Source organism: Sphaeramia orbicularis, chromosome 14 (assembly GCF_902148855.1).
Source record: "Sphaeramia orbicularis chromosome 14, fSphaOr1.1, whole genome shotgun sequence".
NCBI classification, from domain to species: domain Eukaryota; kingdom Metazoa; phylum Chordata; class Actinopteri; order Kurtiformes; family Apogonidae; genus Sphaeramia; species Sphaeramia orbicularis.
In genome coordinates, this window is record NC_043970.1 from 27,428,424 (window position 1) to 27,446,363 (window position 17,940).

A 17,940-nucleotide genomic window follows, 5' to 3' on the forward strand; every position below is an offset into this window, starting at 1 on the left:
ATATCTATATAATCTAAGTGCACATTAACTATGTGAAACATTATTTGAACAGTAACAACACAATAACCAGCTAAGGACAAGTCAGTGTTTGTCTTCTCTTCAAAATACTATTTCTACAAAATGACACAGAAGGGGTACATACAGGGAACATCTTCAACAAGCTACACACAAATTATCTCAAAATTACAAATACCACCATCACAACAATGCTTGACATTTATAGTCACTCCTATCCTGGTTCATGTGAGCACATATACAACAGCAGACATGAGATCCATGAAGACAATCTGTTCATGAATCTGTGTCATGCCTTAAGACAGGTATGGGACTTATTAATGAAACTGCATGAAGACATAAAGCAATGGGTGCATCTGTGACACAGAGTGATGGCTTCTCCATAGACGAAATAAAGCGCTGCAGTTGACCAGGATCTGAGCAGAGGCTGTGAAGGGGTTTGGGGAAGCTACAAAGCTGACCATGGCTTGGTACTCACACGCTCCGGCTGCTTTGGCTTACACACACGTTTAGGCTCTGATTTCTTTCCCACTGACAACGATAGCGATAATGATTGCTGGTAAAAACGCAACAGGAAATTGTTAAGGAGTCTTTGTCTCAGTCAGAAACATCAACTAATCAACTGTGTGGGTTGAAATATAAAGCTGATGAAGTTAAATTAATACAGAAACCCCTTTAACTTGTAATTTCTGCAGAAGCAGCTTGTGTCTCCACTGATAAATATGAAATCACCACATCTTTTAGAATCTGGGGATTTACTGGAATCCAATGCTGTGAAATGTATTTTATCATGTTCAGATGCCAACCCCTTCCTCATACAATAATACCAAACAAAACAAACAAATAAAACCAATAAGATCTGCAAGTCATGCAACCAGCAAATAATTTTTGAAAATCACAACCACAATCTTAATCAGCAATATAAATAAGAATGTTTTAGCTCGGCAGCCCAGGGATATCACTGATCTTTCTGAGGGAAAAAAATGTCTCTACATGACAAACACATTCTCCGACTATTAGAAAAATATGATGTGATACTTTGACTGTATGTTACCAAAAATACCCAATTATGATTGAGGGGAACTCATCGCAGTCATCTGTGACTCAGAAATAATTAAGATAATGTTAAGACAAATGACATGTTTCTGTCAACTGGATAACACCAATTCACTTTCACATTGTAACAAAATAAAAAATGATGACATTAGTGAGTGGAGAAGAGACGGAGACACACACTTATATAATATTACACCCTGTTCTATACATGACATACTTCCAGGTTAAACAGAGACAACTGAGACACTAAAATCAAAATTCATCTTATAAATCCAGGACTTAAGATATGTAATGACATGGACAGACAACATGTATATGACATTACATGACTTTCCTTCTAAATAAATATTCTGAATTTCTCTGCTGCACCATCTCACCTGAGATGTGTCATTGTCACTGTGTACTCCGTTCACAGACACTGACTGATTGAGTGTGGTCTGGTCCAGACTTGTCCTGCATTTCAGATTGATAGAAGCACATCAGAAAGAAATCCATTTTCTAATTTATTGTGCACACGAACATGGTTGCGTTTCACCAAGTGCAACTTTTGTGTGGTTTACCTGGCTGCAGAATCATGTATCTGACTTTCTGTTTCAGATTGTGCCACTTCCTCTGCTGGGGGTGGTGTAGGTGGTCGTCTTGCCCTCTCCTCTTCCTCTAGCCTTCTCTGAATCTCATTCTCCTCAAGCTGAAAAATGGTAATTAATGTCAGTAATGTTATCTAAACTTGACACCTTGTCACTGAAAAAAATCACTTCAACATAAGAGTGGTAAACATTCAGCAGATGCAGCTTTCCTCGACAGAATGATGAAGTTATCTGTCTACTTACTGTAGTGAGTTTCTCTAACAGCACAAAGCGCTCCTCCCACGCTGCAGCAAGCTTCTCAAATGCTTCATGGCGCTTAATTAAGCTCTCCACCTCATCCACATTTGAGCCAAGTTCTGCTGCTCGCACCAGAGGTTCCTGCCCTGCCAGCCATGACTCTGCCACATAGGCATCACGTCCAAACTGCAACACCTCCAGCACTGAAATCCAAGAAGAAAACAGACAGGATCAAAAATAGAAGATCAACATAATCCACAGTATTACAACAAGCGATTAAAGTTGTCTTTGTGGTGTGTTTTTGTTCCGTACCAACAAAAACAGCCCATACTGTATTGCCACTATTGTGTTGCACTCTGCCTAAAAGTTTCCATACACAGAGTTAAAAAGAGGCTCAGCACGCATACCAATTTGTAAATGGTCCATCTTGTCCTGCCACTTTTTGTTGATCTTGTCTCTCTTTTCCTGAAGTTGAGCTAGTTTCTCCCTTATCTGTGAATCAAGAATATATCACATTAAAACACTCGTATAAAGTAATAAGCTATGAAATATCTAGAAGGATGGGTGCAGTTTTTTTGGAAATATGCATTAGAACATTTGCAGATAGAAAAAATACCTCATCAGCTGCATAGTGATTATTGTTGATGAGAGTGTTTCCCATCTCAATACAGGCAGTGAAGCTATCTGCTCTTGTCTCAATCTCGGACTTGATGTCCTGATGATTGGCAATAACCAATCCTGCAGAAGACACATCCCTGAAAAAGCAGAAATGAGAAAAGGTACGATTTAAAAAAATACTTTGACTGTATCAGCGTCAACATAAAGATTTTAAAGTACTGAGCAAAATGCCACACACCTTGGGCTATCATGGGCATCAATCTGCAGGTTGACGCCATCCATCCAGAGCATGAGGTCTCGTACCATGTTGAAGAAGCGGAACTTCTCCACAGTGTCCAGCAGGAGGAGCCTGCGAGCCTTACCAGCCTCAAGAAGGCCCTCCCAGGCAGATGATACTGCATGCTCACTCCTGTGAATGTCATCAGCTTTTTCTCCAGCGTAGGCCTTCTGTAGCCGTGCGGCATCATCTTGCACCTGGTTCACCTGGAAGATCAACAAAAAAGAGGGAACATTAAGGTTTTAATGAAAATGGCCTCACTGGTGTCACACACAAGACTTGTACTAAATGATAGCTCACCTGTCCACTCAAAGCTTGAATATCATGCTCGTAAGTGTTGTGCTGTCTGTGTAGATGCTGTACAGTGTTCAGATCACGACCCAGGTCAGAGGGCAAGGCCTCTCTCTTTTCTTTAACACGTCCTAACACTTCCATGGCATCTTGATGGAAGCGATGCAACTCATACGATGCTGCCAACATCTGTGTGCGTGTGTCTATAAGCTCCAGCAGGTCAGCCCATGCATCATTTAAGCCATCCTTCCACTCAGCCACACTAGCATTTTCAGGGTGACCTGACTCAATCAGGTCATCTGCCAGCGCATTTACACCGTCAACACGCTCTTGGCCAATAGTACTGGTGTCACGAGCAAACTCACGGAACTTGTCCCTCAGCATCTGTGGAGAGATATCGGAGCAAAAGTGAGCAACATGTTTCATTTAGCTTAACTCAGCTCACGGTCTTCAATACATGTAAATGAGGAAAAAAAACTCACTGTAACATGTTCATAGTCCTGTCCTAGTTCATGTGAGCCAGCGACCACCTCCCTCTCGGCAATCCACTGTTCCAGGTCATCCACCTCCCGCTTGAGCTGGGTCAGCCGCAGTCTCTCCTGTAACCGCCCACGACGCTCCTCAGCAAGATCTTTCAACCCTGCATAGAGCTTGTCCACTTGTGCTTGCCGTAAGTTGATTCTCTCACTGGTAAAATTGAAGAAGACATGTCATCATTCACATCATACAACAAATAAATAAAGCGGAAATGGCACAGGTTTCACAACACACCCACTGGGGCTTCTCACCTCTCTGGATGTTCACTGGTTACCATGAGGCGGCTGCTGTTGGCAAGCTGGTGAATAGTCTGGGCATAGTCTTCAAGGGCTTGTTCCAGGGTTTGATGCTTCTTGACCATCACTAGTGCACTTTGCTCATCCTTGGACACAAAAAATAGTGAAGTTTTCACAAGGTACAAGACTGCGAGAGAAGAGTAATTCTGTCTTAATTTTTTCTCAGCACACCTTTGCCTTTTCTTCAGACATCATATGTAGCTCTTGCTCTCCCATCCAAGCTTCTGCTTCCGCAGCATCAGCATAGAACTGCTGGGCCCGATTAGCCTCTATTAGACGGCCATGACGCTTGTCTGTTTCAGCAATCAGCTGGTCCCAGAGGTCCTTCAGCTCAACAAGGCGCTCCTCGAGGACAGATTGCCTCTCTCCATCTACCTGGCTTTGAGTTTGGCCTCGTCTATGGATATCATCAATGCGAGGCTGATGACCCTGGATCTCCTTCTGCAATGTCTGATGTAGAAACAGGAGGTGTTTTTAGCATTGGTTTGGCAGTTACTGCCTCTCACGTGTGTCTCAGATCCTTATATCATAAACCTGTTTTCTGAATAAGACATGTATACACTTATATTAAAGTTGTATTAAATTTTGAGTAAAGTGTATGTAAAGTGTACAGTTGAACATCTAATAATACGAGGTATATTTCAATTCATTCGTTGTACCTGGTTCTTCTTGATTAGTAGCTGTACAGTGGGCAAGTCCTTTCCGTGGTCTGTAGAAGTTGCCAGGGGCATTCGCTCTTTTACCCACAGCTGAGAGAAAAAAAATACATCAATTTGAAAAATATTAGAGATCAAATTTAGCCAAAACAGCATATACACTTTCCTATCCTTGTATGTTATTTATGCAGTTAACAAGGCAATCCAACTCACTATTTCATCCTCTAAATCTCTGTTGAACTGATGGGCTTCTTTAGAGGCCAACAGTTGCTGCCTCCTGAGCCTGAGGGGCTCCTGAAGGCTGGAAAAATTGTCAGTAACACGCCTTTGCTGACCATCTACTTCAGCAAGTCCAGCATCTTCCTGGGAGAGTGCCAGAGCCTGAGTCTGCAGGGACTGGACCTCCTTCTCGCGGACCTCCATTTGGTGCTCCAGCATCTATAGAAGAAATAAAAATATACAGGACAAAATAGTCATGAAGCAGTCTGCACTAAATAAAGCAGTTGTACAGGCAATGGGCTAAGTAAGTTCAAGATCTATAAACATTAACCTGACATGTATGTAACTTTTCATTTCTTTCCTCTTTAAGACCAAATATAAATTGCCGTTTGGACTGATGAGAGATGAACACATAGATTGTGAATGCTAGTACAGTGTACAAATGGGATTAAACAATAGGATTTACCTGGTGTTTTTTGAGCAGAATGTTAACACTGGTCAAATCCTTGCCATAGTCATCACTGTGCAACTGACCCTCAAGGTTTTTCAGCCAGACATCCAGAGCCGAGCAGCTCTGCGTAAAGAGCTCTGCCCTGTTAGCATCAAACAAGCACTGGGCCTTTGTTTGGGTAGTGCCTTCCAGCTCCTCCCACTGACGCTGAAGATCCTCCAGAGTCTGCTGGACAACTGGTTTCAACTCAGGCTTCTCTGCAACTAGTGCCTGTCCTTCCTGTTAGAACACACACAGCAATATAAACTTCGCACTCATTTCAATAATTTGGCTACCTCAGTGTTGACAAAAACAAAACTGATTGAAAATGACTTGGCATTACTTATCAGTCACATTTACTTGACTTTACAGGTTTTTCCTCACATGTGTATGAATTATAAAAAAGTCCCACCTTATCAATTTTGTCCAACCAGTCTTTGTTTGAGGCCAGCTCTGCCATAAATGCCTGGTGTTTCTGCCACTTGCTGTGAAGATTTCTGGCCTCGTCATATGACATGTCCTGAGCTGTCAGCATTTTCTCATTGATCCACAACGTCAGCTACAGGAAAAGGAGTATAGTCATGAAATAATTGCACTCACTAATAATATAATGAAATAAAACATCCTTTGACTTTACAAAATATGACTTTTTTTATTACCTCCTGTCCATCTTGAAGGAAATGTTGAAGTTCACGGTTGTCTTTAAGCTTTGCCAGCAGCTCATTTGCAGCCTGCTTATTCTTAAGATGCCTAAAAAATTTATTTAAAGTTAAATAAGCAATTAAGCAAAATAAGCAATAAGCAAATTAAAACAAAAAAATATTAACAGGATTTAGTTCCTTGTTTCATATCTGTTCTAACCTTTCCTGGATGGAGTCAACTTTTTCCTGGATCTTATCAGAGTTAGCATTACAGTCATTAATAAGGCGCCGTCCAGCCTCCACTACACCAGTTATCTTCTCCTCACTGGCTTCTGTGGTGGTGAGGAAATCCTCATGTTTCTTAATGGCCTCCTCTGCCCCCTGAAGGCTGGTGGGCATTTCTGTATGGGACAGCACATACTCCTACACAGACAAGAAAAGAATGTAAGAATACTGTGCTGAGGACAAAATAATTTGAAAACTCTACTTATTCAAGACACATTTTAAACTGTGTTGAATGCTGAAAATGACAATTTTACAATTTAAATTTTTACAAATAAAAAGCAAAACAAATAAACAGATTTGCTGAAGCGGAATCTTTGTGCTGTAAAAAATTATGATATTGCTAGGAAAGGCAGATGAAGCACTGAGAAAACTAACATTATATTTCTAACCCACTACTTTAACTGTACCCTGCTCAAAGACTTAATTATGGATGGTCATATATTTCTCACTCACTTAGCTATTTGGCTTTGCGACCTATGCGTGACTGAAGACAATGATTTGTGTCTCAGTGAGGCACATAGCTCTGGCATTTTTTCTAACCTGACTGTTGAGGAAAGCTTCTGCCTGCTTTGCATCTCTCAGGAAAGTCTGGAAGTCAAAGGCTTGGGCCAGGAGACTGTGCCGGTTCTCCCACATGCGACGCAACTCATGCCAGCCAGTATCCAGTGCCTGGAGCCTTTGGGCCAAGAACATGTGCTGGGCATCTGTTTGACCCTGAGTCACCTCCTCACCAACTGCTCGCATCTTCTCATAGTCATCCTTGTAGTTATCCACCTCATTCTTGATACTCTCATGCTGAGCTAGCAAACTCTCAGCCTCGGGCAGAGAAGTAGGAATGTCCTCTGAGGCCACAGCAGTTTGGGTGCGGGATAACCAGGACTGGAAGTCATCAAGATCTCTAAGGAAGCCCTGAAGCTTGCTTGCTTCGCCCAGTGACTCTTCACGTCGTTTCATGGTGGAATTTAATTCCTCCCACACCTCTTGAATCTCTGCCAGGCGTCCTTGAATCTCTCCAGCCTGATCTGGATGTTCGTTGGCAAGCTTTTCTGCCTCATTTCTCAGGTCATCCAATTTTCCCTGCAAATGATTTAAACACAGAATGATAACAAGGAAAACTTGGCATAAAGCTTAAAGCAAGAGAATTAATTTGGCTTATTTTAAGATAATTGACGCCAAAGTGTGTTGTTCCTCTCTCCATCCATAAATGTGACCTCCCCATACCTGAATAGCCTCCAGGTCCCTCTCCATGCCTGCGAGTTTGCGTTGCAGTGCCATGACTCCAGCCAAATCATTGCCCAAGCTTTGGGTGGATTCAATCACCTTGGTCTTTTCCTTCATCCATGTCTGGATCTCATTACATTCTAGATGGTAGTTTTGGATGTTCAGGGCTGATTCTAAGGCTTGTTTCTTTTGGCCAGACAGTTGCTGGAACTCTTTCCATCTGCAGGACATACCAAATGCAAAAAATGTAAAATACTAACCAATGCTCAATGTTAACAAAATATTCTATGACTGAATATTCTATACAGTACTGGATGCAGCTCTGACCTGTTGTTCAGCTGGTCTCGTGTTTGGTGGATTTGGTCTTTGCTGCAGTTGTCAGAGCTTAGCAGCTGCTCAGCCACCACGTTCACATCAGTGACACGGGTACCCAGGTTGTTCATTTCAGGCTCCAGTGTCTCAAATCTGCAGCCACAAATTATGGAACATTAGTCACCCTAAAAACGTGGAACTGATGTCTACAGAAAATAACCTAAGAAAAACAGTCACATTTTATATTTGTTTGATTTTTTTTATTAACATCTAAATTACTCATATTATTATTGTTATTATTATTTCACAACTTTTAATATGCCACTTTGCCATCTTTGGACAGATAAGAATTCAGCCATCCCCATGTTTCTCATAAATTAATTCTTTATATTGGCATTCTTCCCTTGAGCTCAGACTAACCTCTGCTGCACCACCTCCAGGTCTTCCAGTTTCGTGGGAATCTCCATGCCATGCAACCACTGCTCCTTTTCTTCCACCCAGAGCTGGCAGGCACCAGCCTCACTGAACATGCGGTAGAGCGCCAAGGCACCCTCTAGAGCCTGACGGCGAGCTGCTGACAGAGACTCAAGTTCTTCATAGCGCTGCTCAATAGCAGGTAGGCGACCGTCCACCTACAGAGAACAATAAACAATAATTTAGATCTACAAAGAGCATATAACCTTTAAAGTACTATGAAAATGAAGCATACCTGAGGGGAGCTTAAGTAGGCCTGTGGCAGGGCTTGGGCCTGCTCATGCAGGGAGTCGATGAGGGGGTGGTGGCTCTGGATCTCTTCCTCTATCTCCCTCTGCTTACGAGCGAGAGTTTGTGTAGAAAACTCATCATGGCCCACCTCCTGACTTGAGACTTGTCGAAGTGTCTCCATGATCCATGCTTCCATGTCATTGGCATCTGTTTGAAACTGATGCAGGGCCACAGCTTCCTTAAGGCTCTGCTCTCTGAGCTTAGTTGTCTAGAAATGAAGGAGAATAAAATTAGAAACAAAAAAGTAATATTTAGAGAAAATTATCCCGAGAATTACTGTCTAAGAAATATAAAGACTCATGTGTTCCACCTCCTCCAGGTGCGTCCACTGTGCACGGATATCGTGGATCCTCTCTGTGACCTCTGGGGCTCCAAAGTGACCTTCATTGATTAAAGCTTCACCAGCAGCAATGCTGTGACTTAGAGGTCCATAACGGGCTGCCATTTCATCCCTGAAAGCTTCGTGTTTACTGAGCAGGTGCAGGGCAGAAGAGAGGTCACGACCACAGTCTCCACTGGAGAGGATCTGCTCTTGCTCTCTGATCCAGGCTGCCTCCTCTCCAAGATCCCACAGGAACTGCCAGAGGCGGCGTGAATCCTCTAGACGTTCTCTGCGTTTCACAACAAGCTGACCAAGTTCATTGTAGGCTTCACCCAGTGTGTCAACCTTCTCACTAACCAGTGCAGGTTCACATGGTTTGTAAGCTAGCATTTAGAACAGACAGAGACATACAAAGCTCAAGTCATACAGTGTGCAGTTAACCTGAATAAGCTACACATTCTGCAGAAATGAAGTGTAAAGCACATTTAGAGCCTCACGTTGTTCATAGGAAGTGAAGCGTGTTGCTGCTCCCTGGACTCCCTTGATCCTCTCTGCCTGAGCTGATATGTCAGCCTCCACCAGAGTGTGTTTCTGCAGTAGGTCCAACACATCATGCAAATGTTTACCACTGTCATGAGACTGGAGACGACCCTAGAACAGAAAAAAACATAGTCAATTAAATTGTTGGTCTTTGCATTTGTAAATAAAACTTGATAACTTCAGAAAAAAATAAGAAGCTACCTTCATGTCACCCATCCAATCCATGATGTACCGCATCTCTTGAAACAGTCTCTGCAGGTCACGATGGGCATTCAGTCGTTCTCTACGTGCAGCCAGAAGCTCTTTCAGGTATTCCCAGAGTCGAAGGACATTATCCCTTCTTGCCAGTATACGTCTCACATCATGATATGATTCTGCTTCTAACTCTTTTGCAACAGCCTCCACAGCAGCCACCCGCTCCCAATATGCACCAATATCTGTCTCAATAGCCTCATGTTTACGGGTGGCAGCTTCCACAGCTCCCAGATCAGTTCCAAAATTGTCCTGATGAAAGAAAAAAAGTTCATCATAATGAAATCATTTACCGTCTTAAATTATAAAAAAATTTGTTTATTAATTTGCTTTAGATTAGATGAAATTTCAGTAAAATTCCATCTACCTGAGACACCAGTCTCTGGTTCTCACTCAGCCATGTCTCCCGCATAGCAGCTTTGCGGTCAAAACGAGCAGCAAGCATCTCCAGCTTTTCTTGGCGAATCAGCTCATTTCTCAGTGCTAACTCACGTTCATGTTCTGCCTTTTCAAGCCGTTCCCATGCCTAACAACCATCAAAACACAAAAAGTTGTTACTGTTCAACAAATGGCAACTACAAAACCGGTGGATGAAGAGGATAATGTCAATTTTGAGAAAATCCTTGAAAGCTCCTTTTCTCACTCTTTCTATAACATCCAATACCTTATTGATGTCAGAGATGAGTTTGCCCTCTCTTGGCATGTACACTTTTTGGTTGTTCGCCCTCATCTTGCTTTGAATAGTAAAGAGCAGAACCTCCAGATTTCCCTTCTCTGTGAATCTGTGAGGACAGACATAAATTGCTTGTAAAATTATTTATAATTTATGAGGCTGTTCACTGGTTTATGGTTTTTCATAAAAGATATACTGTGCAACTTTGCGTTACTCACTTAGGTGGTTTCTCCACAGTTCTGTAGGAGTTGAAGGCCTGGAGTTGGTTCTGCACAGCACTCAGTGAGTTAGCTAGCTGCCGATCATTCAGTGTTACTATGGTCTGCTCAATCCACTGAAGTAGCTCTGAGGCCAGCGTCTCATACTTCTCTATAAGCTGGTCAGCTTCGATTGCATAGTCCAGAACCTGTAACCAACAAGGGTATCATTTTACTGCAACTTTGACAATGTACATATACCTCCACATACATTTACAAACATAAATATACACAAACAGACACAAAAACACATAAACACAAACCTTGCCGATACGTTTGCCCTCTACTGCCAGGGCTTTCATCTTGGAGAAGTAGTGGTAGTAAGTTGCCACATAGGTAATGATGGACTTCTCATCGGGTTGATCAACATTAACATCTGAAAAAAAGAGAGCGCTGCTGCAGCTTTCAACAAGGTAAAATTAAGAGTTTTCAAGACTTTTTTAAGACCATTATGAAGGGAACTATGACCTGTTTCTCATCACTCTGGGGTTTGTCTTTGGGCTTTCTCTCAGTGTCAATACAGAACAATGCTGGCTGACAATTGACATCTGCTGGTGGTGTTTTAAGGGGCTTTATGTTTTGTCTTTTGTTGTGACTCTGGCCTCTAAACCCAAAATTCCAAAACAATTTTGGTCAAGCACCAAATCCAATACATTTTAAAGACCTGTGAAAATCCAATTTTAAAGGCTAAAATTCTGACTACTGGTATTACACTTTTTAAGACTTAAAATAACACACCAAATCTCTGGACCATTTGTACCTGGTCTTATCCCTGCTTCATTTACTCTACTGACCCTAAACTACCACAAACTTCACTATATACAAACAACACACTTGAAAAAGCCCCTGCAATGAAAAGTCAAAATAAGTGACATAAGCTAATACAACCTATGGACATGCTTGGTGTAATGTCCCAGTTAGTGATATATGATGCTGCAGCATCTAAGCTATTATTAATTCCAGTAATCCTCCACAGTCACCCATCAATTTGTTTCCGGCCAATGGCATTAGCTTAGTGCACAATGTTAGGCCCTCAGTCTGATGTTGAAGAGGGCCCCACAGTTCACCCACCTTCAGGATCCAGTAACTTTGTGAGTCCTAGCTCCTTCTCAGCAACATTGAAAGCATTCTGGAGATTGTAGTGGGCATTGGATCTTTTCAAGTTGTCAAATTCAATCAGGTCAGGTCTGCACAAGCCAAAAACATGAAGACTGTTAATAGCAATAAAATGCAAGGAAGAACAAGGTGAAATAGCAATAATATTCAGAATGGCAAAAGGAGCATCCTGGGCTTGCTAAAACACATTTTCTCTCTGCAAAGTCTGTGGTGGATAAAACTATTAACTATTAACTGGTGTTATCTGTATGCAAACAGGCTTTTGAGCTGCGGATTAGCTGAGACACTCCTGCCAATTATTACTCATTCCCTTCTTGAATCATGTGTCGACTTTGAGTTTGCTCAAGCAGAGGACTTAGACATATTACACACATGTGCCAATCATGGGAAACATATTATCTGATTCTTAATAACAAACTGAAGTCTGAACACTACAAAATGTTTTAAATGATTAAATGTTAAATACTACAGAAGTACTAGAGCTTTGCTGCAGCATTTATAACTAAAATGAGAAAACAACATCACAGTATATTTGCTCTATATTCAAAAATCCTCTTTATACCCTCTGATTTGAACAGGGATCAGAACATGTAAATGTCAAGGTTCATGTGGATATCTTACTGTTCAGTGACCCCTTGGAAGCAATGTCATTTATCAAGTGCCATCTTGATTCACTGCATTCATAAATACTCTAATTTCTGGTTGATTGTAGAGTTCAGACCTTGCCTACCAGATGATAGATTTAGTACCAACACAAGATTTTGAGATGATATTATTACCAGCAGGGTGTGCAAGTGAGTGAGCCAAGCATGGCTCTAAAGAGAAAATAAGTGGGTTATTATTTCTGTGATCTAGGTCATCTTACTCCCTATTTTATTTTCATCCTTTTAGACATACTGCAAACAGTTCAAAGGATATGAGAAGCAGAAGGAGACCTAAATAGAAAAGGGGATAAAAACACCCCAGAGCAGTGTGATGGTAGTGACAGGTGCTTCTCATCAGACTAGTCATGATAAACATCTTTTTGATTTATAGAACTGCATCTAAAATCTTTACTTCGACAGTTTCCTGGGAAATATTTTATCTCACATGACCATGTAGTAAAATGCTATCAAGTACAGGAAACAGTCAGTGACCTGTGTTTGTGCACTATGGCATTGAACGCCAGGCCATCCCTCCAACTGGTTGTGAAGTTGTGGATGTTGACATTAGGGTATCTGTAGAAGGAGACATTAATCATTAACTGTGCAAAGCAGGACTCATCAGTAATCACTTCAGAAATTCCATGAATAGTATGCAAGAACAAACATATCTAAAAGCAAGTATCCTATGTAATTAAGCTCTCCCCCATCTTTCTTCTGCATTTTTTTTCTTACCCAGCAGTTTTCATTTGGCACCAAAGCAGCAGGGCATCTTTAGCTGATTTTTTTTCCTTGTTGTCCTCTGTCTCCACACTGATGTCCTGGATCTGTCAGCAAAACATTCACTTGGTTAAAACAGTGCCAATTTTTTTTTGTTACACAATTCTTATATGATAACAATTTTTTTGTATTAATTATCTTCCCTTAACTATTAATAATGGCATAAATGAAGGGTTAATAAAACTGTTCAAGTTCATGACTAATTAACTTGCAATAAATATTATTGGCAAGAAATGTCCTAGCAGCAGCAGCACCTTGTAAATCATATCCCGGTGATATTAACCTCTATTAGAATCACCCGAGGACAGACTGCATGCAGAGACCTGAGGACCCAAAGCCAAAAAAGAAGCAAGCATGTGGCAACTGGAATAAGGTACTGTTATATATGTTACCTGGAAGCGGAGAATGATGGTCCAGATGAGACCGAGAGTGAGACGGTGATTACCATCCACAATATCATGTGAGCCCATATTCTCGAGGTGAACTTTCTGCTCCTTGAGAAACTGCAGGGCTTTATCAACATTCTCCAGGCAGTGGATACGCATGCGGCCCTTAGTGGGTTTTGGCTGTGTGGAGTACAAGAGAAGGTATTGAGATGACATTTTTCAACAAGTGATCAAAACAAGCACATGGAGCAAAGGTTGCAGGGAAGGATACTGGAGGATAAATGAAGTACAAGTGAAGAGACATAGCACATGATTTCTCCTTCCTCCTGACTTGTGGTGGAGGGTCATGCATAGGTCAGGGATAGGACAGAAGAGGGGGAAGAGTTTCTGTGTGATACTGACCAGTTGTTCTCCTGAGAGCACTTCCAGCAAGCGGATCAGCATGCGGCCATCGCGTAGATCTGTGTACAAGTCACCAATGCGACAGGTGACTCTACCTAAGTGAGAGTTTACCCATTTGGTGAAGGTCTTCTTTTGTACTGCTTCACGCTCATCTGTAAAGTACACAACAGAAGGAGAGGGGGTTAAAGTCACAGTACACAAAGACTACAACCATCTCAGCTACAAGAGATGCCACTGGTCCATAATCATTACTGCCAGGGAAATAAATACATCTAGGGAATCCAATTTGCTACAGCCAAATGTGCATTGTACAAATTTAATCACTTCCCAGACCAGACAAGTGACAGTAAATCATAAAGACTTAAGCTGTTGTACTGAGCAGTTCATTTCACAGATAAGCTATGCCATTAAGTCTTGAAGATCACTCTATTGACAGCTTAGTGTAATGTTTTCACTCTTCTGTTTACTGATGGTAGTGCTAATGTGTGCACTGCTAATTACTCTAACTGGGTGGGTTTGGAGATGACGAGTGACAATGCAAAACAGCACAAGATCTCTGACTTTTAGTGAGCAGCTTTACTGTTACTTTATTACTACCGGACTAAAAAAAGAATCACAATAAATTAAGCTGTAACAGCAGCTCAGACATATGGACCAGGAGAGTAAGAAGCTAATCCTGCTCTGCCACCTAACAAGGTGACCTCATTTCTAGGACACAGGTCTCCATGCCTTTTCAAAACACTATTCTACATAGCATGGGACTTAATGCATAGCACTAACCACAGGACTGTATAGAAACACTCCAGGAGCTGACAGAAAATAGATCAGAGGTGTAGCTGTGTACTAATTTACTAAACAGAACAAACTCCTTTCTGCATTTCCATGAAAGGAAAGATGATGAAGACAAATAAAACCAAACTCAAAAGCAGAGTAATGTAATTCCCCTGTGCATTCTCTCCACATTAAGTTATTCCACCGCAACTTTTAGTTTCTACTGTAACTGTATTGGTAACTCTCACAGTAGCCCTCTAACAAGTATTGTTTTTAATACAATAGGTATTTTGTTGCACCAGTTTTCTGCACAACAGAAACTACTGTGGCAAACTATGAGCAAAATGAGGTGACCAAAGACAGTTGTGCAATGAAGCACGGCAACAACTGTCAGCTAAAATAGGAACAGATTTTGAAATTTCATGCAAACTTTCTTGGGTGGAGTGATACCACAAGACTTACGTTGTGACCTAAAGGTGCTTCCTCTCTAACAAAATCTTTCTTCTCACTCCTTCATAGAAAACAGTGATCTTTTCTTCAGACTTGACCAGCTGTAATAAATGCGGCCTGAGACTTCCTGTGCATACAGAGGCACTGTTTGGGAGGGCTGAGCCTCAGATTTGAAAACTTTGTCATTTACACTTTAACATTAATTCTGTCTCCTACATCAACATCACACACTAAACATGTGGAAATCAGAATGTTTGTGTTGGTAAATGTATTTAAGGACAACTAAAAAGGACAATTTGAAACTGTTAGATGAGGCAGCAGAGGTACAATACTGTGGCAGGTGGAGTACAGTGGAGGAAGTTACATTCCTCCAGAGGTTTGATCATGTCTTGACAGCACCCAGCACTTGAGGAGAAGACAGAGAGGTAATGGGCAGTAGCCCGAAAAACACAATACTGCTACCGTGCCAGTGCTATGCTACTAATGACAAGGCTACAGAACAGGAACATGAGGCAGATAAACACAGACATCAACCTCTGACATGTTTACTCATTATAGCAAGCAAACACATACTTGTCATCAGTAGTGGCTGAGGTAGATAAAAGGTAAACTGGTGCAGCTGTATTCTTTAACAATGTGACATTTGCAAATTGTGCTGTTAGTGCACGACAGACACAGCCAGCTGTAATGCTTGTATGTCCTGGTCTTAATGGGCCATCACTTTTGTAAGAAATGCTCAGCCATTGCAATGGAAAGCTCGGCAGTGCTTATTTTTAACAGTGCATACTCCATTGGTTTAAGGTGTGAAAAGATAAGAGACAGAGGGACGGTGTCTTCTTTATGTTGCCAGTGTCTCACAGCAAAATACCTGAGGAGCTTGCCAACATTGTTACACAATTACACAATACATACAAGATAGAAGAGTGGGAAAATATGAGCCTCAGAAGGCAAGCCTAGTAATTATTGGCTTCTAGTGTAGTCTTATGTTTTGTAGACAAATAAAAAAATACATATACTATTTTTTTTTTAATTTACATAGTTTCCCATAATAAATATTTGTCAGGCTATTTTACACATGATTGCCCTTGACAGAATAATCATCAACACATATTTCATAATCGTTAGAGGGTTTGCTGTCTTTTTGAGCCTGTGTGCAAGCTAAAACACAAGTGGTTATTATGCTGTGTTGTCTCCCTTTGTTTACTAATGGCAGATCAAACTAGTGGTTAGAAGCATAACCGACTGTTTCAAAAACAGATATGGGCATGTCTAGTCACTCTGAAACTGTAGTAGTTTAAGCTTTAGGTTTATCAGGATAGAGGTGAGAAGGGTGGAAGTCTGCTTCAGCCAATGCTCTTTTACAGCTGAAGGTACAAGAGAAGTTCATGCAACATTTGTATTGCACTGCCATACAAACTTGTCCAGTGTTGTTATGATAGTGAATTTAAGGTAATCTGAGCAAATATGCTGCCAGACTTAATCCCCTTTGTGCAGTTCATAGACGCTAGGACAATTTTTGATGATAACATGGAGACAGATACCATACACCAACAACAAACTTTTGGATCGTGTCTCACGCACACCTATGAAGCTAAGGAAAACATGCATGTATGTAAAAAAGCAAAAAAGTCCAGTTTTAGGCAAACAGTGTATTGAGCGTATGCTGTAGGATCAAATATCACTGGTCAAAGAACGAAGCATGCTCTTAGCTTGTTTCTATAACATTTAGCATAGAGACTTTGGTTTATTACAAACCAGACAGTATGCCATGTGACTGAGACAGAATCTTGAGTGGAAGGTGCACACAGTGAGATTAGTGTCAAGACAAGGCTCTGTTCTCAGCCAATAAGATGCCAATCAGATTTTTTCTATCTAGCTTTTAGCATACATTAACGGCATAAAGTGGTTATTGACTAGTTTTCATTTACCATGTATTTCCTTCATACAGCAAAAACTCACAAAATAATGAAAATACACCATACTGCCTGAAGTTAAATAGTGGGTAGGACTTAACTCAGACATTAAATCACTTAATCGGCTCTTAGTGATAGTTGATCATTACTAATTACTGTTTTTTTCCAACTCTGAAGATTCATTTGCCCATAAACCCACTGGCCCAGTATAAAATATCAACACAGCTCCTGGTTTCTGTCAGTAAACTGGATAGGTGTGTGAGAAAAAGTAACTGAGATTTAGTGTGTAGATAAGAAATGAAGACCGCTATCTTAAAGTAATCTTAATCCCATCTAACCTGCTCTTGCACACTGTGCTTATCTTACTCTCAAAAGAAAATCAGTAAGATTTTACAGTTAGATGTAAAAGTTCAAGTCCTGGTTAGATCACAACACATACATCCACTCATTTACATTAACAGCCACTTCCCAATGATTCTCCCTGTCTTCTTTTAAATCCTGCATCTTTCTACTGTGATGCATGACACTGCACTTTGGCTCCCAGTGGCGTCATTTCAGCACAGAGGACAAGGAGTGACTCCATCCATAAATAGCTTACTAGGCGCTTCACAGAATATCAACAAATGCATACTGCAGAATTTGTCCACTTTTCATTTCTGTGACCATTTACAGCCTAAATCACATAATGGATTGCTGCACAGGAGTATTCCTTTACTGCCAAACATGTCAGAAACTCCCAGAGGACATATAGTTGTGACCTTATGTATTCTTCCCTACACATTCCTGGGTCCCTATCCTATGGCAACTGATTTTGGAGTGCCCTTGATCTGATAAACTATTGAAATATATTCTCCCATAAACCCTGAACTTGTGTAACAATTTCCTCTGGTTCCCTCGTCCTCAGAAAGAATGAGAAAAAACCTTCAATCCATCT

The 17,940-nt window shown here is 41.1% G+C and overlaps 1 protein-coding gene across 4 annotated transcripts in view; it reads right to left on the reverse strand.

The window, feature by feature from the left end:
- The window catches only part of sptbn2 (spectrin, beta, non-erythrocytic 2), a 44,028-nt gene that overhangs the window by 5,515 nt on the left and 20,573 nt on the right, over positions 1-17,940 (reverse strand). For 2 of the 4 annotated variants that reach the window (XM_030154437.1, XM_030154438.1), the window contains 34 exons: positions 13,873-14,024; positions 13,477-13,650; positions 13,040-13,131; positions 12,800-12,880; positions 11,619-11,734; positions 10,811-10,923; positions 10,509-10,696; positions 10,282-10,399; positions 9,985-10,143; positions 9,567-9,869; positions 9,323-9,476; positions 8,814-9,208; positions 8,448-8,711; positions 8,159-8,370; positions 7,754-7,891; positions 7,427-7,646; positions 6,746-7,282; positions 6,141-6,343; positions 5,939-6,029; positions 5,692-5,838; positions 5,256-5,519; positions 4,784-5,008; positions 4,574-4,663; positions 4,086-4,364; positions 3,870-4,000; positions 3,564-3,768; positions 3,091-3,465; positions 2,752-2,996; positions 2,512-2,650; positions 2,303-2,387; positions 1,902-2,098; positions 1,632-1,759; positions 1,449-1,524; positions 494-571 (listed from right to left, as the gene is read on the reverse strand). In XM_030154437.1, the coding sequence (XP_030010297.1) occupies positions 494-571; positions 1,449-1,524; positions 1,632-1,759; positions 1,902-2,098; positions 2,303-2,387; positions 2,512-2,650; positions 2,752-2,996; positions 3,091-3,465; positions 3,564-3,768; positions 3,870-4,000; positions 4,086-4,364; positions 4,574-4,663; positions 4,784-5,008; positions 5,256-5,519; positions 5,692-5,838; positions 5,939-6,029; positions 6,141-6,343; positions 6,746-7,282; positions 7,427-7,646; positions 7,754-7,891; positions 8,159-8,370; positions 8,448-8,711; positions 8,814-9,208; positions 9,323-9,476; positions 9,567-9,869; positions 9,985-10,143; positions 10,282-10,399; positions 10,509-10,696; positions 10,811-10,923; positions 11,619-11,734; positions 12,800-12,880; positions 13,040-13,131; positions 13,477-13,650; positions 13,873-14,024 (6,374 nt within the window). The remainder of the gene's footprint in view (positions 1-493; positions 572-1,448; positions 1,525-1,631; positions 1,760-1,901; positions 2,099-2,302; positions 2,388-2,511; positions 2,651-2,751; positions 2,997-3,090; positions 3,466-3,563; positions 3,769-3,869; positions 4,001-4,085; positions 4,365-4,573; positions 4,664-4,783; positions 5,009-5,255; positions 5,520-5,691; positions 5,839-5,938; positions 6,030-6,140; positions 6,344-6,745; positions 7,283-7,426; positions 7,647-7,753; positions 7,892-8,158; positions 8,371-8,447; positions 8,712-8,813; positions 9,209-9,322; positions 9,477-9,566; positions 9,870-9,984; positions 10,144-10,281; positions 10,400-10,508; positions 10,697-10,810; positions 10,924-11,618; positions 11,735-12,799; positions 12,881-13,039; positions 13,132-13,476; positions 13,651-13,872; positions 14,025-17,940) is intronic. The other 2 variants (XM_030154439.1, XM_030154440.1) reach the window with 1 other exon arrangement.